The 19,690-nt window shown below is 32.9% G+C and overlaps 2 protein-coding genes and 1 long non-coding RNA gene across 4 annotated transcripts; all 3 read left to right on the top strand.

Annotated features, from left to right (window-relative positions):
* The first annotated feature begins 356 nt into the window (after positions 1–356).
* Positions 357–1,865, top strand: LOC125191395 (uncharacterized). The gene is made up of 2 exons (XM_048088949.2): positions 357–934; positions 1,029–1,865. The coding sequence occupies exons 1-2, from the start codon at positions 377–379 to the stop codon at positions 1,752–1,754; spliced, it is 1,284 nt and encodes a 427-aa protein (XP_047944906.1). The 5' UTR covers positions 357–376; the 3' UTR covers positions 1,755–1,865.
* A 4,684-nt stretch (positions 1,866–6,549) lies between these two features.
* On the top strand, positions 6,550–9,092 carry LOC125191394 (protein DETOXIFICATION 18-like). 2 transcript variants are annotated; one of them, XM_048088948.2, is made up of 7 exons: positions 6,550–6,831; positions 7,195–7,739; positions 7,815–7,901; positions 7,965–8,021; positions 8,100–8,338; positions 8,416–8,534; positions 8,674–9,092. In XM_048088948.2, the coding sequence occupies exons 1-7, from the start codon at positions 6,598–6,600 to the stop codon at positions 8,800–8,802; spliced, it is 1,410 nt and encodes a 469-aa protein (XP_047944905.1). In that variant the 5' UTR covers positions 6,550–6,597; the 3' UTR covers positions 8,803–9,092. The 2 variants fall into 2 exon arrangements, with proteins under 2 accessions (XP_047944905.1, XP_047944904.1); XM_048088947.2 differs by having other exon boundaries at positions 6,550–6,945.
* An 8,623-nt stretch (positions 9,093–17,715) lies between these two features.
* On the top strand, positions 17,716–19,206 carry LOC125191396 (uncharacterized). Its single transcript, XR_007171095.2, has 3 exons — positions 17,716–18,067; positions 18,179–18,307; positions 18,375–19,206. It is a non-coding gene; the product is annotated as an uncharacterized LOC125191396 (long non-coding RNA).
* The last annotated feature ends 484 nt before the right edge of the window (positions 19,207–19,690 follow it).

Here is a 19,690-nt window from a genome sequence, read left to right as displayed (position 1 = left end):
TGAGCTTTAATCTCATCCATTCATTTTAAAATCCAAGGATGAAGATTTAGTCTTAATTTTGGATTAGAGTGCTATAAGCATTAGAATAGGACCTACTCCCCACATGTTTAAAAACTTAAAAAATATTGTAGGATGAGCTGGCATATTGGCGATATAAATAAAAAATACTTACTGTACTTAGCTATGACCTAATTTTAAATGCTAAATATTAATGTCAAGTGGCCTTATCTCTATTTCTCCTTTTTTGGACTATAGTGCAAAGTAGCGAGTAAATTAGGTAGACCTTACTTTATACTAGTACTCCACTAGTATTTATTAAAAAGAGGAATGGAGAAGCTAGAGAAAGAAGGAAAACATCAATAGTTAGTGGGAAAGAATGGAAAGGAAGCTCTATGATGCAGCATCAAAAGGAGATGTCACAACACTTGGTATGCTACTTAAAGAAGATCCATATCTTGTTCATGGAGTCTCATTTCCATGTTCAAGAAATCTTCTTCACATAGCATCAATGCATGGACAAGCAGCCATTGTTGAACAAGTGTTGAATCTTAATCCGAGGCTAGCTTGGATTCTAGACTCCCAAAAGTTGTCGCCTCTACACATTGCAGCTGCGGAAGGGCATGTTGAGATATGCCAAAAGTTGTCGTCAGTAGCCCCCGAGGCTTGCTGGTGGCGAGACTGCCATGGTATGAGCCCAGTTCATATTGCTGCCATGAAAGGCCATGTTGAGACCGTGGAACGTCTCATTCAAGTGAGTCACTTGCCCGCTATGGAGAGGGTGCACCGTAGAGAGACTGTGTTGCACTTGTGCGTGAAACACGGTCAAGTTAAGGTGTTGAAGGTTTTGGTGGAAAAGTTGGGTGACCTTGTTGATGCAATTGATGAGGATGGGGAGACAATAATGCATATGGCTGTGAGGTGCAATCAACTTGAGGTAACCATTAATAAACTATATCATAGTCTATTTTCAATTATATAGTACTATATATATACATTGATTAGGGAGTATGTATCAAATTAAATGACAGACTATAAAGTATTTGGTGGAAAGCAACAAAATAAAGAGGCTAACACGCAATTCAATGGGCAAAACGGAGCTACAAATCTTGGCTGAGAGCCCCGGGGACACATGTAGTACCTATTCGGAAATGAGAAGGATGTTGTTACGGTTGTTGCCGCCATCAATCCACGATATCTTGCCCAAGATGAGTGACGTGGCGATGGTGGTGGTGGTCCTGATAGCAACGATGGCGTACCAGAACGCGGTCAACCCGCCTGGTGGGGTGTGGCAGGGTGACACGTCATCACACAGGCCTGGTGATGCCGTGATCGCATACACTCATCCGCATGTATACAAATATTTGGTATGTGCTAACACTGTAGCATTCGGATCATCCCTCCTCGCGATCATACTGATCGCGACTGGAGAGCCATCCCGAAACATTTGGCTCTTCAGGATCTCCGTGACTGCTATGTGTGTGTCGGTGGCAGCTATCGCGGTGAGCTATGGAGTATCGACAGTGGTGATCGCTCCCGATACGAAAGAAAAATCAGTTCGACGGATTCTTTTTATAGTACTATATGTTTGCGTTATCATGTATCTCATCATATTGTTCTCCTTTCTTCTTAGGAAATTTTACTTTAACCGGAATAGAAAAACTAGGCGCCAGCAACCTCTTAGAACCAATCATCAACCCAAACGCACCCTCAATCGGATTTTCCAACAGTTGGATACCTTTGGAGACCATTTCTGAATTTCTTTTTCTCAACCAAAAATTATCATTTGTTGATTGTAAACTAGCTAAAGTAGTTGATTTTTTTTTAATGGCAAGACTGCAATAATAGTATTGACTTTATTATGTTCATACTACTTGTGTTTTAGCTTTATTTGTTCACACTACATTTTAGTATTTGTATTTCAAGTCAAAAAAGTAGCAAATCGGCGGCGTGTGCACAATCCAATTATATAGAAAATCTTATAAATTTTGATTCTGTGAAGAAAGACCAAATTCCCGGTTTCACATTCAAAAAAAGTGTTATCATTAAGAATTGGGGAGCAAATAATTAAAAATAAGCAATTTTAACAAATAGTTATCTGCATACGCAGGACTAATTAATCTGATTAAATTAATTAAGAATGTGAAATCACTTTCTCTCTCTTGAAAAAAAATCAATTTCAATTTCAATAAAAGTAGGATATACATGTTATTTGAAAGACTTGGGATGTCTATTTTACTACAAATTATAACATGATGTTATTATTGCTGCAATATGTAAAATTCAGTCAAAATCAAAATTTGATCCTAAATATAAGTTTAAGGCTCATTAACCCCTCTATTTTAAAATGATGGATTAGAATGATTAATTCTTATGGGCTTTATTTCGGCTCAAATTTAAACAAAAATTAGTGCTCCATAGCAAGGGATATGGACTAGACGTGATACTATTTTACTAGCCCAGATCCAAAATGCATACATCTATTGTTTGAAAATTAATATAGTTTGATATTTTCTTTATTTATGTAGGAAAATCCAATAACATTATTGCCTTTAAACAACTTTACTCATTCATGTTCTACGATTTTAAGCCAAATTAAATATCAAACGGTGTCGTTTGTACATTCCGAATTACCATAAAAAATTACCAAATCCCTGGTTTCGAATTTTTTAAAAACACAGCACAAACACTTAAAATTAGTTAATCTGATTAAATTAATTGAGCTAATTAAATTAATTGGCTTTGCGGGAAATCACTGAATCCCAAGACCATCTTCTCGAAACAATAACCGACAGTCCGACACGTGTCCCTTTCTCCCACACTCCAAAACCCTCGCCTCCATTTGCACTCACACACACACACAACTCAACTTTTTCCAGCTTTTTGTTTTTGCATTTATCACCAAAGTTAGTTCAAAATCAAATCCTTCGCCTCGTCCTATTTATATCCTAATCTGAATTCTGAAATGGAAAATATCTCGAAATGATCGGCGCAGAGTTTTTGGTGAGGAAGAAATGCTGGATCTTTTCGTGCTCACTCATTTCCGCTCTTTAATTTGTTTGCGCAAGCGGAAAAAATCAATAGTACCCGTGCGTGTGCGTGCGTAGAGTTGATGTTTAAACCTATATATAAGAATGGAGGGAGTACAATTTAGTCACATGTAACGTGTAACATTTCAATTAGTCACATGTAACATGTAAGCAAATCAATGAGATGTAACACCTACCCAATTGTTTGTTATAACCAATTATTTGTTTCAATCAAGTCACGATACTTATCCTTTTATTTAGCAAATTCATAGCAGCATGCAAATCATGCTCTAGGTTTATAACTTTCATTTAAAAAAATTTGATAATTTTTTCTTTAATTTCATATTAACTTATTTATAAATGTAAACTTGTTTTAATATTTATGTTGTTAAGATTTAAGATTGGTGTTTAACAATATTTTTTGGTTAAACTCAGGACCAAAGAAACGAGTAAAATTAAATAAAAATAGTGGGGAAAAGAAGGGTTAAACTTAGGACCAAAGAGACACAAAGTCTAGTTCATATATTTGAAATCAATATATTGAGAATAAAAATAAGAGATTTCTATAAAAAGCACAATATGATACAACGCTTATGAATTGTATTTCCCAAATGAGAAGAATAGTTAATCTAAGCACAGATATAGTTAAATATCGTTGAAAAGGTTTTATAATATTTTAATTAGTACGGTAATGGTGGTGAATAAAATGATTTAAGATGAAGAGGTGTAATTAAATAATTGGCGCTCTATGCCTATACTAATTATAAATGATTGTTGATGCTGACCAACAGGGATAGGGATTGTTTTCCAATGAAAGTTTACAGGATGAATTATAAATGATTGTTGTTAATATTGTCTTCATTGAGCTTGAAAGAAATGATTGTGACCAGCATATTTTGTTCTAGATTGATGTCCTCGTGGATCTTTAATTACAGTATCGCTAGTGGAGAGAATGAATCTCGCTTCATTGCTGATAAAATATTTTTCAAAATTAGAAAGCGTATATTTTAGTGGAACACACTAAGAAGAAAAGAGTGAATATTTTTATGAGACCGAAGAAGTACATTTTTTTTCCGTTTTTAGACAGTGTCACTCACATGTAACAATTTCTTAAAGATTCATGACATCTAAAGTGATGATTTATTTTGTGTGACGCGGAAGGAGTATAGATTAGTTTCTTATATATTTTCTTAAATTAATTAGAATTATGTCGTTACTTAATAACCTAAGAATGTAACACCTAAGCTTTTTTTAATGCCCAAGAATCCAAGGGAATGTTTTGATAGGATACTGGTTAAAAATGAAGGATAAGAATGGAGGGAGTACAATTTAGTCACATGTAACATAAGAATGGAGACATGTAACATGCAAACATATAAATGAGAGGAAATATCTACCCAATTATTAGTCACATGTAAGCAAATAAATGATACGAAACATCTATCCAATTATTAGTCACATGTAACATGTAAGCAAATAAATGATAAGAAACATCTACCCAATTACATGTAAGCAAATAAATGAGATGCTACGTCTACCCATATAGGCATGTAGGGACTAGGGTGAAGAAACAACAAATATGGATTAAAACAAAGACATGTTCACCTACTCCCTTCTGCAACAATTCCTTGATTATTGTAGAAGTTAATTAGTGAATACAGAGAATAAATATGCCCACTAGTTTGTATTACTATTTGTTACTTGCTCCTACACTAATTCTCACGTATATTTGATATTACTAGTATTTTGAGTGTCAAAATAAGAGATTGCTAGAATTTAAACTCATGTAGCGCTTATGTGTTGCACTCCATTACTTAAACTATATTAGTATTTCCTAATGAAAACAAGAATAGTTATAAACTAACCGCATTCCACATAGGTATTGCAATGTCTAGATCAAGTCACATAACCGTAACATGAATATGACAATAGTGTGGTTTATCATTAAAAAAGTTTCAGAGTAAAATATTTTTTTAGTTCAAAGGCTTAAATCGTGAAAACTCAATTTTTTTAAGGAAGTAAATATGAAGTTCACTCTTAAATCAATTTAAGTGTAATTAAGTTGAATAGTATAGAAAACAGGAATACACGCGGTAGATACTATGACTATGGTTGTACATTTGTACTCAACCAAATAGTTGAGTAATAATAATTAGGTAAAACAAAATCAATTTCAGGAAAATGTATTTTTTTTATGACAACTCTAAAAATAAGCCGGCATGGCTTCCTCTGTCAAACAATATTCGTCATTCTCTCTCCACTTATTATTTTCCCCTCTTTTCCCTTTTCGCATTTCTCCTTTTTTTTTTCCCAATCGAACATGTGAAACACACTAATAATCTTTCAGTTATAAAACTAATTAACCACTTGAGTTGTCAATGTAGCTAAAATATGTTTATTTATTCTTATAAAGAAAGAATATAGTAGTAGAAATTAAGTAAAATAAAAATAATGAAATAAGGTATAAAGAAATGGACATATATTATGGTATTAAAAAAAGAGAGAGAGAGAATAATATTGTAGAATTTGAAAGAAACAAAAGTAAGACATGGTGGTAGTAAAATTAAATAAAATTAGTGGGGCAAAGAGGGCTTAAACTCACAAGTCTTGTCCCTTTGCTCCACTGGTTAATTTTTGTGGAGTATATTTGAAATCAATATATTGAGAATATGAGTTGTATTGAAGAAAAGTAGTTAATCTAATAAGTTGTTTACTTATTAAAAAGGTTTTACAGTATGGTAATGGTGGTGGTGAATAAAATGATTTAAGATTAAGAGATGTAATTAAAACAAAAAAAGGGGCATGCAGATGCAGGGAATGTGAAGAGAAGAACAAATATAGTAAAGTAGTAAAGATGAAAAACAAAGACATGTATGTTGACCAATGAGTATTGTAGTGGAAGACTAGAAGTTAAGAGAAGAGAGAAGTGAAAACAGAGTATAGAATAGTAGCAGTGAGAGGTGTTGAGTTTTTGTTTTGTTGACTAAGTCTCTCAAGTATGGATTTCAAAACTGCTGTGTCGAAGGTGAAAGGAAGAGCTGGATGGGACGACACGTGTGATGAAGTTTGTGATTTCAAACGATATTTGGGGAAGGGAGAAGAAGATGCAGTAGGGCATGAGGAATTGAAACATGGGTGGATTTTTTGGGAGAAAAAGAAGCTTTTTATCATCTTCTCATCATGCGAAAATCCAAATTCTATTGAAATATGTTGTATCAAACTATAAAGGAAATGATTACATGATTCAATTTTGGTCACATGTGACGTGTAACATATCAATTAGTCACATGTAACATGTAAGCAAATCAATGAGACGTAACATCTACCCAATTGTTTGTTATAATCAACTGCTTTGTTTCAATCAAGTCATATTTTATTATAAAAATTTATATAAAAGTGGGATTTATACTGACGTGACAATGACATAAATATGATTAATGGTTTTAAAAGTTTTGTTATTATTTTCTTAATAAATTATTGATTAACAAAATATGAAAGTAACACCAAAAATTAATTATAAAACCTAAAAGAACTCTTCCACCCTCAGTTCCACCACTCCTAACCTTAAAACATGGGAAGGACAAAACAAGGAATCGAATGGTTGATTGAACGGGTAGGGAGGATGATTGATTTGGCGGAGGCCAAGAAGCAGGTGTTGTTCTCGCTGCCCTTGATTCTCACCAACGCCGCCTTTTACTTCATCCTTCTTGTCTCTGTCATGTTCGCCGGCCACATCGGTGACCTCGAACTCACTGCCTCTAATCTCGGCAATTCCTGGGCTGCCGTCACCGGATTCTGTCTCATGGTTATATCCCATCCCTCTGGCTCTCAACGGAGAGGATCACCTACCGCAAATCGTGATGATCACGATGGGCCCACCATCATTTATTATGAATTAGGAGATGGATCACGATTTGCCGTAGGTGATCCTTGCATCGCTCTCTCAATGTGTTGTGTTTCTTTTCTTATACACGGAGTAATTCATTTATTAGGCTTTTTACTTTTTCAATTTACAAATTATTTTTGCCATCTTATATATACTCTCAATTTGTTCAACTATGTCAAATTTAAAGGAAAAATGTTTTTTTTTCTTACAACCGATCTGCATAAACCTCAGTAGCTTATTTTTAGAATTGTTGAAGAATACACCAATCATAATGTCCTGCAGGTTGGGTTGAGTGGGGCCCTTGAAACCTTATGTGGCCAAAGATTTGGTGCAGGAATGTACAGGATAATGGGAGTGTATCTCCAGGCTTCTTGCATTATATCTCTAATATTCAGTCTCCTCGTGTCTGTTCTTTGGTTCTATTCCGACACTGTCCTCACTTTACTACATCAAAAACCTCAAATAGCAGACTCAGCCGGTCTGTATCTCAAGTATTTGGTACCGGCCCTATTTGCTTATGGACTCTTGCAAAATATGATTAGGTTTGTTCAGACACAGTCAATTGCTATGCCACTCCTTGTCTGCTCGATAGTCCCTCTTGTCCTCCACATCGGTATTGCGTATGCCTTGGTTAATTTTTCTACTCTCGGATACAAGGGAGCTCCGTTGGCAGCTTCCATATCTTTGTGGATCGCAGTCTTCATGCTAGCCTCGTACTTGCTCACTGCAAATAAATTCAAATACACGTGGGATGGATTCACTTTGGAGTCTTTAAGTCATATATGGCCAACCTTGAAGACTGCTCTGCCTTCTGCAGCAATGGTGTGGTGAGTGATTCCTTTGTAATGAATTTCTAGCTTACATTGCTTTGTTGTCCTAATCATTCATACTCTTGAAATAAGTCTGGAATATTGGGCTTTCGAGATTCTTGTTTTATTGGCTGGATTGATGCCAAACTCGGAGCTCTCCACTTCACTCATAGCGATGTGGTAAGTAGTACGATGCATCAAGTTGGTTTATTTGTGTGATACTCATGACTATATGTTCATCAGTGTGAACACGGAAACAATTACGTACATGATTGCTTATGGCCTGAGTGCAGCAGCTAGGTAAGAATAAACGGCTCCATATTCCTATGTTTTGTGTGATTTTCCTAGTGCTAAATTTGTTTGGTGGGCGTGTTGCAGCACGAGAGTGTCTAACGAGTTGGGTGCTGAACGGCCTGATCGAGCCAAGCTAGCCATGCATGTCACTCTTAAGCTCACCATTATCATTGCACTAGTTGTAGTTTTGGCACTGTGTGCGGGTCATAATCTCTGGGCCAGCACCTTCAGCAGCAACCCCGTGATAATCGATGCATTCGCCTCAATGACGCCCTTTCTCGTCGTGTCCATGTTGTGTGATTTTGTTCAGGGAATATTATCAGGTTGTGTGTTGTGATTCACTACTAATGTAGTGATGTTGAGATATCCGATTACACTGAAACATGGTTTTTGGGTGCAGGGGTAGCAAGGGGCTGTGGTTGGCAGCATTTGGTTGTGTGTATCAACTTGGGAGGATTCTACTGCATTGGTATGCCTGTTGCTGTTTTGCTTGCATTCAAGACTACACTCCATGCCAAGGTAGGTGTTCCGTATGTACCATGTTTAGAATCAAATAGAAATGTGACGAAACCCGGATTAATTCTCTCTTCGTATCGCTTTGTCATTACTACAAATTGAAACTTGAACTAAGATGCATAAAATATGTTTTATGGCACAGGGATTATGGATTGGGTTGATATGTGGTCTGAGTGTCCAAACAATTGGCCTTTTTCTGCTGTCCAAGTATACAAAGTGGAAGAAGATAGAGATGGCTAAAGATACAGAGGGTCTGGAATATATTGGATGATGCAACAAAAATTTGCACTTGACTGTGGCCTTGAATTAAGCATTAGCATTACAGCAAATAAAAGCAAGGAAGTAGAGATCTAATGTTGTGAATTGTGACATCACCCATTTAGAAGTCCTCTCGGTGGCATGGAATTTTTTCAAAAAAAATAAAAAATAAATAAATTTTAGGTTTTCAAAAGATATTGGGTATACCCAATTTTGTAGGAGTGAATTCAGTTATTCACGTACCCGATTAGAATTCCAAATCAGGTATCGGATATTGAATTTTAGTTTTTTCGACTTCGGATACTTGAATATTTTGAATTTGGTATCCACGTGTACCCGGGTTGACAGCCCGAAGATGTCCCAATCTGTGGACCAACCCAACCTTAAAAAAGAGGAGCATAATAAATTCTGTGGACCAACCCAACCTTAAAAAAGAGGAGCATAATAAATTCAATTTTATAGTTTTCAACCCAACCAAATTATGCAGTGTTTTTTTACTTCCATTAAATTATGTCCGAATTATCAAATTATATTGCTCTTATCAAATCATTTGAATAGTCTAATGGGATATAACATCTACCCAATTGTTTGGTATATCTGACTTCAATTAAGTCATGATAGCAAATCAATGAGATGTAATATCTACCCAATTGTTTCTTATACTCAATTATTTGTTATAACCATACATTAGCAAAAGGAGCAAGAGATAAACAAAGTAATCATAGAAATACAACACCAACGTCAACATCCACGTGTACTCGGGTTGACAGCCCGAAGATGTCCCAATCTGTGGACCAACACAACCTTAAAAAAGAAGAGCATAATAAATTCAATTTTATACTAGTTTTTAACCCAACCTAATTATGCATTGTTTTTTTACTTCCATTAAATCATGTCTGAATTATCAAATTATATTGCTCTTATCCAATCATTTGAATAGTCTAATGGAATGCAACATCTATCCAATTGTTTGGTATATTTGGCTACAATCAAGTCATGATACTTATCCTTTAACTTAGCAGATTCATAGCAGTAAGCAAATCAATGAGATGTAACATCTAGATTGTTTGTTATACCCAATTGTTTGTTATATCCATATATTTGCAAAAGGAGCAAGAGATAAACAAAATAATCATAGAAAGACAACACCAACGTCAACATCAACAAAAGTTGGCGAGATAGCAACACCGAAAAGACAAGGACTCGAAGTATCAGCCATACCGAAACTCTCGTACTATATAAAAATTATTTTTGAATAATTTTTTAAGTATTTGTACCTAATGAAATCAAAGGTATAGAACCATCAAAATATCTAAAAAAAAGAGTGAACTACATAAATGGTACCTGATCTTTCACTTTCGCACGTAAATGGTACCTGATCTTTATTTTATACTCCCTCTGTCCCAAGGTATTAGACCAACTTTCCTTTTTGGGATGTCCCAACATATTAGACTCATTTCCTTTTTTAGCAAAAAGCAACTATCTTATTTTATTCTCCACATACTTTTTTCTCTCTTATCTCTCCTACTTTTTCCCTCTCTCATACTTTACTTTCTCCACTTTAACTATTTAAATATCATTTCCTTAAATCATGTGCCTAAAAGAAGTGAGTCTAATACTCCGGGACGGAGGGAGTATCATTTTTGGTACCTATAAATCACATTTTTGGTACCTGATGCAATTTTCTTCCGAAAATGCCCTTTAAACAAACATATTTTCTCATTTATGTCATAGAGGGTATTTTGGACCTCCATAAAATTAGTACTAAAAGTGATATCATAATATCTTCTTTCATTCTCCTAACTCTTTATACTATTGCTATTAATCAATATTAATATTATTATTATGATGTTATAAATTAATAATTAATTCATTTTTAATTCAAATATACTTAAATATAATTATAGTTATAATTATATTATTATTATTATTATAATACTAAAAAATAATAGTAATTAATAAATAATTGTAGTATAATTATATAAATTATAAATCAAATAATAATAATTATTATTATTTTTATAATAATAATAATAATAATTATTATTATTATTATTATTATTATTATTATTATTATTAACTAATCAGTATAGCCTTAATAAAAATTTAAATTGTGAACTGTAATAATATAAAATTTGAATATTTAGGTGTTTCAACCTTAAAATGAGTATAAAATAATTTAATAAAAAATATTCAATTAATTTAATTACTTTAAATAATTAATTTAATTAGGTATTTTGTTTTTTATTTATATAATGCAATAAGATGTATGTATAAAACACTAAAAGGAAAGAAGAAAATGAAGAAAAAAGAAAAAAGAAGAAAGGAGAAACATAAATTAAGGAGAAAAAAGAAAAAAAGAAAGAATGATAAAATACTAAAAAGAAAGGAGAAAATGAGAAAAAAGAAAGAATAAGGAACTAAATAAGAAAAAGAGAAATAAGAAAGGAAGAAAAAATAATCACATATTTGGTACCATTTAATTGAAATTTCCAAAAATATCCTCCATGTAAAAAAAATCTCATATTTGGTACCTAGGGTTATTTTTGTCACGGGGTATCAAAAACGATATAAAATAAAGATCAGGTACCATTTACGTGCGAACGTGAAAGATTAGGTACCATTTATATAGTTCACTCTTAAAAAAAATACTACTACCTATTGATAGAAAAGTAAATTGAACATGATTTGCAATTATGTGACTCTTTACATCAAATAGTTTATTAATCAATAAAAATAATAATCACATGATTTAACATCTTCCTAAATGATTGATTAAAAATAATAATCACATGAAATAATAATAATAATAATAATAATAATAATAATAATAATAATAATAATAATAATAATAATAATAATAATAATAATAATAATAATAACATAAGAATGGAGGGAGTACAATTTAGTCATGTGTAACATAAGAATGGAGACATGTAACATGCAAACATATAAATGAGAGGAAATATCTACCCAATTATTACTCACATGTAAGCATTTAAAGTGATAGAAACATTTGCTCAATTAGTCACCTGACATGTAAGCATTTAAAGTGATAGAAACATCTGCTCAATTAGTCACATGACATGTAAACAAATAAATGATAGGACACATCTACCCAATTATTAGTTCCAGAGGTAACGTGTAACCAAATAAATGAGATCCTTCATCTACCCATATAGGCATGTAGGGACTAGGGTGAAGAAACAACAAATATGGATTAAAACAAAGACATGTTCACCTACTCCCTTCTGCAACAATTCCTTGAGTATTGTAAAAGTTAATTAGTGAATACAGAGAATAAATATGCCCACTAGATTGTATTACTAATTGTTACCTGCTCCTACGCTAATTCTCACGTATATTTGATATTACTAGTATTTTGAGTGTCAAAATAAGAGATTGCTAGAATTTAAACTATATCTTATTCATGTAGCACTTATGTGTTGCACTCCATTACTTAAATTATATTAGTATTTCCTAATGAAAACAAGAATAGTTATAAACTAACCACATTCCACATAGGTATTGCAATGTCTAGATCAAGTCACATAACCGTAACATGAATATGACAGTAGTGTGGTTTATCATTAAAAAAGTTTCAGAGTAAAATATTTTTTTAGTTCAAAGGCTTAAATCGTGAAAACTCAATTTTTTTAAGGAAGTAAATATGAAGTTCACTCTTAAATCAATTTAAGTGTAATTAAGTTGAATAGTATAGAAAACAGGAATACACGCGGTAGATACTATGACTATGGTTGTACATTTGTACTCAACCAAATAGTTGAGTAATAATAATTAGGTAAAACAAAATCAATTTCAGGAAAATGTATTTTTTTTATGACAACTCTAAAAATAAGCTGGCGTGGCTTCCTCTGTCAAACAATATTCGCCATTCTCTCTCCACTTATTATTTTCCCCTCTTTTCCCTTTTCGCATTTCTCTTTTTTTTTCCCAATCGAACATGTGAAACTGACTGCCATGTTCATAAATTACATACACTTAACACACTAATAATCTTTCAGTTATAAAACTAATTAACCACTTGAGTTGTCAATGTAGCTAAAATATGTTTATTTTATTCTTATAAAGAAAGAATATAGTAGTAGAAATTAAGTAAAATAAAAATAATGAAATAAGGTATAAAGAAATGGACATATATTATGGTATTAAAAAAAGAGAGAGAGAGAATAATATTGTAGAATTTGAAAGAAACAAAAGTAAGACATGGTGGTAGTAAAATTAAATAAAATTAGTGGGGCAAAGAGGGCTTTAACTCACAAGTCTGTCCCTTTGCTCCACTGGTTAATTTTTGTGGAGTATATTTGAAATCAATATATTGAGAATATGAGTTGTATTGAAGAAAAGTAGTTAATCTAATAAGTTGTTTACTTATTAAAAAGGTTTTACAGTATGATAATGGTGTTGGTGAATAAAATGATTTAAGGTTAAGAGATGTAATTAAAACAAAAAAAGGGGCATGCAGATGCAGGGAATGTGAAGAAAAGAACAAATATAGTAAAGTAGTAAAGATGAAAAACAAAGACATGTATGTTGACCAATGAGTATTGTTGTAGAAGACTAGAAGTTAATAGAAGAGAGAAGTGAAAACAGAGTATAGAATAGCAGCAGTGAGAGGTGTTGAGTTTTTGTTTTGTTGAGTGAGTAAGTCTCTCAAGTATGGATTTCAAAACTGCTGTGTCGAAGGTGAAAGGAAGAGATGGATGGGACGACACGTATGGTGAAGTTTGTAATTTCAAACGATATTGGGGGAAGGGAGAAGAAGATGCAGTAGGGCATGAGGAATTGAAACATGGGTGGATTTTTTGGGAGAAAAAGAAGCTTTTATCATCTTCTGATCATGCGAAAATCCAAATTCTATTGAAATATGTTGTATCAAACTATGAAGGAAATGATTACATGATTCAATTTTGGTCACATGTGACGTGTAACATATCAATTAGTCACATGTAACATGTAAGCAAATCAATGAGACGTAACATCTACCCAATTGTTTGTTATAATCAACTCAAGTCATATTTTAAAAGTGGGATTCATACCGACGTGACAATGACATAAATATGATTCATGGTTTAAGAAGTTTTATTATTATTATTTTCTTAATAAATTATTGATTAACAAAATAAGACCAAAAATTAATTATAAAAGCTAAAAGAACTGTTCCACCCTCAGTTCCACCACTCCTAACCTTAAAACATGGGAAGGACAAAACAAGGAATCGACTGGTTGATTGAACGGATAGGGAGGATGATTGATTTGGCGGAGGCCAAGAAGCAGGTGTTGTTCTCGCTGCCCTTGATTCTCACCAACGCCGCCTTTTACTTCATCCCTCTCGTCTCTGTCATGTTCGCCGGCCACATCGGTGACCTCGAACTCACTGCCTCTAATCTCGGCAATTCCTGGGCTGCCGTCACCGGTTTCTGTCTCACCGGTTTCTCGCTGCCCTTGATTAGAATTTTAACAAAATTTATAGTTTAAATTATTTTTAAAACATTATAACTAATAATAATAATAATAATAATAACAACAATAATAATAATAATAATAAAACTATACTATATTGCTGAAATATGTAAGAATCCTAAAACTGGGAAAAAGAATACCTAGGAAAAGTTAGGATTCAGAATCCTGGAAAGTTGTACTATCTTTCCTTGTTCTCGGATTCTGATTACTTTCCCAATTTAATTAAAAACCGAAACAAATACAGGAATTTTAAATTTAAGGAATCAGATTATTTTCCCAGACAGAATCCTGACAACCAAACGTGGCCAAAATACTTTCCAAAGTTTCCATGAAAAATAAATAGAACGACTCACCTAAAGAGCTACAAAGAATTGGGCCTCAGTTTGGCTCATTATTATCGAACACGGTTTAGTTTTAAACATTACTGCACAGTTCGGCCCATGTGTCGACAAATGTAATAAAAAAATCCAGACATCATGAGCACATGAAATATAAATTTAAGAGTATTTGGAACTTATTTTTTAGTTTTAGAGAGTTTATAAATAAAAAAATTTCATAAGATATAAATTGTCAAAGTATTTGAATAATTTAACTTATATGGTGGAGAGGAAACTATTAATTTGAGAAAGAAATTTATAACTAGGAGAGAGATAATTAGAAAAGATAATTCAAATACGTTGAAACTAATAAACCAATGTTTTTTTTTAAATTGATAGCTCGCATTTTCTAAGGATAGAAAACACAGTTGAATTGCGACTAGTGGGGATTAAAGAAGTAGGGAAGAAAGGGGGAAACAACACCATAACACCATAGCTCGAAATAAATGGAAATAGCTCGAATAAATATCAAAGTATCTCAACAATACATGAACTCAAAAGAAACAACATTCAGCGGAAGCATTCGAGAGTAGAATAATGCTATGTAAGAAGACTCAACATATTCTAAACATCATATAGGGCTGAGTACTTGATGCACTCAGTGGACTCATGTCGAAAATATTTTTATAAAAAAAATAAGGAAGAGAAGGACATTATTCTTACCACGTAAAAGAAGCCTGCTTATTTGCAAGTTTTGTCCAACTGTTGAACAACTTGAGCTACACTTTGATGTTGGGTTGGGTTGGGATCATTCCATTTCTCCACAAGTGGGCCAATATCTATTACAAGGGTGAAAATGCATTATTGAATTAGTCATCAATAAAGCAAGGCAAACACCAACAAAAATCATTGTATGATTAGGATTATCGATCCCTGCAGACTAAAATGAGAGTGAACTTGATGTTATGCTTCTAACAAATACTTAAACCTATATATAAGAATGGAGGGAGTACAATTTAGTCACATGTAACGTGTAACATTTCAATTAGTCACATGTAACATGTAAGCAAATCAATGAGATGTAACATCTACCCAACTTTTTGTTATAACCAATCATTTGTTTCAATCAAGTCACGATACTTATCCTTTTATTTAGCAAATTCATAGCAGCAAGCAAATCATGCTCTAGGTTTATAACTTTCATTTTAAAAAAATTTGATAATTTTTTCTTTAATTTCATATTAACTTATTTTTAAATGTAAATTTGTTTTAATATTTATGTTATTAAGATTTAAGATTGGTGTTTAACAATATTTTTTGGTTAAACTCGGGACCAAAGAGACGAGTAAAATTAAATAAAAATAGTGGGGCAAAGAAGGGTTAAACTTAGAACCAAAGAGACACAAAGTCTTGTTCATATATTTGAAATCAATATATTGAGAATAAAAATAAGAGATTTCTATAAAAAGCACAATATGATACAATGCTTATGAATTGTATTTCCCAAATGGGAAGAATAGTTAATCTAAGCACAGATATAGTTAAATATCGTTGAAAAGGTTTCATAATATTTTAATTAGTACGGTAATGGTGGTGAATAAAATGATTTAAGATGAAGAGGTGTTATTAAATAATTGGCGCTCTGTGCCTATACTAATTATAAATGATTGTTGATACTGACCAACAGGGATTGTTTTTCAATGAAAGTTTACAGGATGAATAATTATAAATGATTGTTGTTAATATTGTCTTCATTGAGCTTGAAAGAAATGATTGCGACTAGCATATTTTGTTCTAGATTGATGTCCTCGTGGATCTTTAATTACAGTATCGCTAGTGGAGAGAATGAATCTCGCTTCATTGCTGATAAAATATTTTTCAAAATTAGAAAGCGTATATTCTAGTGGAACATACTATGAAGAAAAGAGTGAATATTTTTATGAGACCGAAGAAGTACATTTTTTTTTTCGTTTTTAGACAGTGTCACTCACATGTAACAATTTCTTAAAGATTCATGACATCTAAAGTGATGATTTATTTTGTGTGACGCGGAAGGAGTATAGATTAGTTTCTTATATATTTTCTTAAATTAATTAGAATTATGTTGTTACTTAATAACCTAAGAATGTAACACCTAAGCTTTTTTTTATGCCCAACAATACAAGGGAATATTTTGATAGGATACTGTTTAAAAATGGTGGATAAGAATGGAGGGAGTACAATTTAGTCACATGTAACATAAGAATGGAGGGATTACAATTTAGTCACGTGTAACATAAGAATGGAGGGAGTACAATTTAGTCACATGTAACATAAGAATAGAGACATGTAACATGCAAACATATAAATGAGAGGAAATATCTACCCAATTATTAGTCACATGTAAGCATTTAAAGTGATAGAAACATCTACCCAATTAGTCACATGTAATTGGTCACATGTAAGCATTTAAAGTGATAGAACATCTACCCAATTAGTCACATGTAATTGGTCACATGTAAACATCTAAACCAACCCACATGTAATTGGTCACATGCAAACATCTAAACCAAACATCTAAACCAACCTACATGTAATTGGTCACATGTAAACATCTAAACCCTAAACCCACATGTAATTGGTCACATGTAAGCATTTAAAGTGATAGAAACATCTACCCAATTAGTCACATGTAATTGGTTACATGTAAACATCTAAACCAACCCACATGTAAACATCTAAACCAACCCACATGTAATTGGTCACATGTAAACATCTAAACCAACCCACATGTAATTGGTCACATGTAAACATCTAAACCCTAAACCCACATGTAATTGGTCACATGTAAGCATTTAAAGTGATAGAAACATCTACCCAATTAGTCACATGTAATTGGTTACATGTAAACATCTAAACCAACCCACATGTAACTGGTCACATGTAAACATCTAAACCAACCCACATGTAATTGGTCACATGTAAACATCTAAACCCTAAACCCACATGTAATTGGTCACATGTAAGCATTTAAAGTGATAGAAACACCTATCCAGTTAATCACATGACATGTAAGCATTCAAAATGATAGAAACATCTGCCCAATTAGTCACATGGCATGTAAACAAATAAATGATAGGAAACATCTACCCAATTATTAGTTCCAGAGGTAACGTGTAACCAAATAAATGAGATCTTTCATCTACCCATATAGGCATGTAGGGACTAGGGTGAAGAAACAACAAATATGGATTAAAACAAAGACATGTTCACCTACTCCCTTCTGCAACAATTCCTTGAGTATTGTAGAAGTTAATTAGTGAATACAGAGAATAAATATGCCCACTAGTTTGTATTACTAATTGTTACCTGCTCCTACACTAATTCTCACGTATATTTGAAATTACTAGTATTTTGAGTGTCAAAATAAGAGATTGCTAGAATTCTCACGCGCAACACCGGCTTTCCGCCATTTCGTGTAGTAATCACTCAATTAACGTGAGTTTATCTAACTTTCTATTATTTTGAATGGAAATGTGGTGGACTTTGTTGATTTAGGGTTTTTATAGTTGATTTATGTTCGTTATTTTCGATTTCCTTTTCGTACAGATTGATTTCTAGAGTTAGTTGAAATGTTATCGGAGTTTTAATCGGGCCACATCCTGCAATCAGGCGCATTGTTCATGGAATGCCTGTTATTGCCCTGTTGCTTTAGCATTTTTACTCCTCCAGATCAGTGTATGCAGACATTTTTAGGTTTTATTTGCCTAATTTGGATTGAATTTGAGATTGAGATTGTATGCAGGCATTTTTACTCCTGCAATCCGACCACATCCTGCAATTGGGGATTTTTAAATGGAAAATGATTTCAATCCTCCAGAGACGTGGTGATGTTGGTAAAAGAAACTTTTGTACACCTGCAATCTTAACTCTAATGTTTTTACCTTCAGTTACATGTCTGTAAGCTTATTTTGTAGGTACTTTGGATTGTTTTTTAGTTAATGGAGGTTAGTTTTACAATCCCTTCTCAATTCTAATTATTTCTTCATTAAGTTGAAAGCAACTGCCATACATAGGCGTTTCTCAATCGTTTTAATTGTGTTCGAATACCATTTCCAAATGTCGTATCTAGTTGTTGTGATAGTTCCTGAATTTTGGTATGCTCGTTGCGGTAGTTCCCGAATTTTTGTATTAGGATCATACTGCAGGGATAAGGTGGTCATATTCTTTTTGTGTTAGTTTTGAATTCTTATCTGATCCCAATTCTTATTAGCTGAACTGGTCGTGCAGGAGCCACAAGAACTGCCTTCCCATTTTTTACTCATGCAAATGCAAACATGCTAGAGAACTTACTGAGATTATCAACAAGCAAAGCAAGCCGTGCCACCTCAACCTACTCTGTTTCATGATAAAATGTCATTTCCCTTTGCCTCTATTTATTTCATCATATATTTGTTGGTTGGTTCATGTTATTTCGAATTAGACTTTTTATTTCTTGCATTTTATGTGGAATTTGTAAATAGGTGTCATCTAAAATGTTGTTGTGTTTTTATGATGTTTGTTGGTTCTTGTTCTGATAAGGTTTTTGGTACTTGAGAAAAGGTTCGATATTGATGAAAGATAGTCCATTTTTTGCATTTCATCTTTCTACTCACTGATATTAGTATTTTTCCAAAATACTGTAATACATTATCTTTCCCCCTCTCTGCAAATGGGGCTTATATATTGTAAAATCCTTGATCGTGAATTGGTGATCAATGTTAAATATTGGTGAATTGCTGTATTTGAAGAACTTCTGCTTGTATATGTTCACTTTTATCATGGACTAAAGTCCAATTTTGGTCCCTTACATTTGTCCCAAAATTCTTTTTCGTCCCTTACATTAAATTTGTGACCTTTTGGTCCCTAACATATTGTTTTGGTACCTTTTGGTCCCAAACATACTCGACACTAATTCTTTTATGCGACATAGTAATACTCCATATATTCAATAATTTTTTTTCTCTCTTTACTTAAAATACTAAACAATATCTCGTGCACCAAATGTTAGATTATAAGTTACTTGGTGGAAAGCAATAGCATAAAGAGACGAACGCGCAATTCCATGGGCAAAACGGTGCT

This window comes from Salvia hispanica, chromosome 5, assembly GCF_029641045.1.
Source record: "Salvia hispanica isolate PSC_SH4W2 chromosome 5, Shi_PSC_v1, whole genome shotgun sequence".
NCBI classification, from domain to species: Eukaryota; Viridiplantae; Streptophyta; class Magnoliopsida; order Lamiales; family Lamiaceae; genus Salvia; species Salvia hispanica.
The sequence above is the reverse complement of the archived record's forward strand: the minus strand, read 5'-3'. Positions and strand labels throughout refer to the sequence as shown.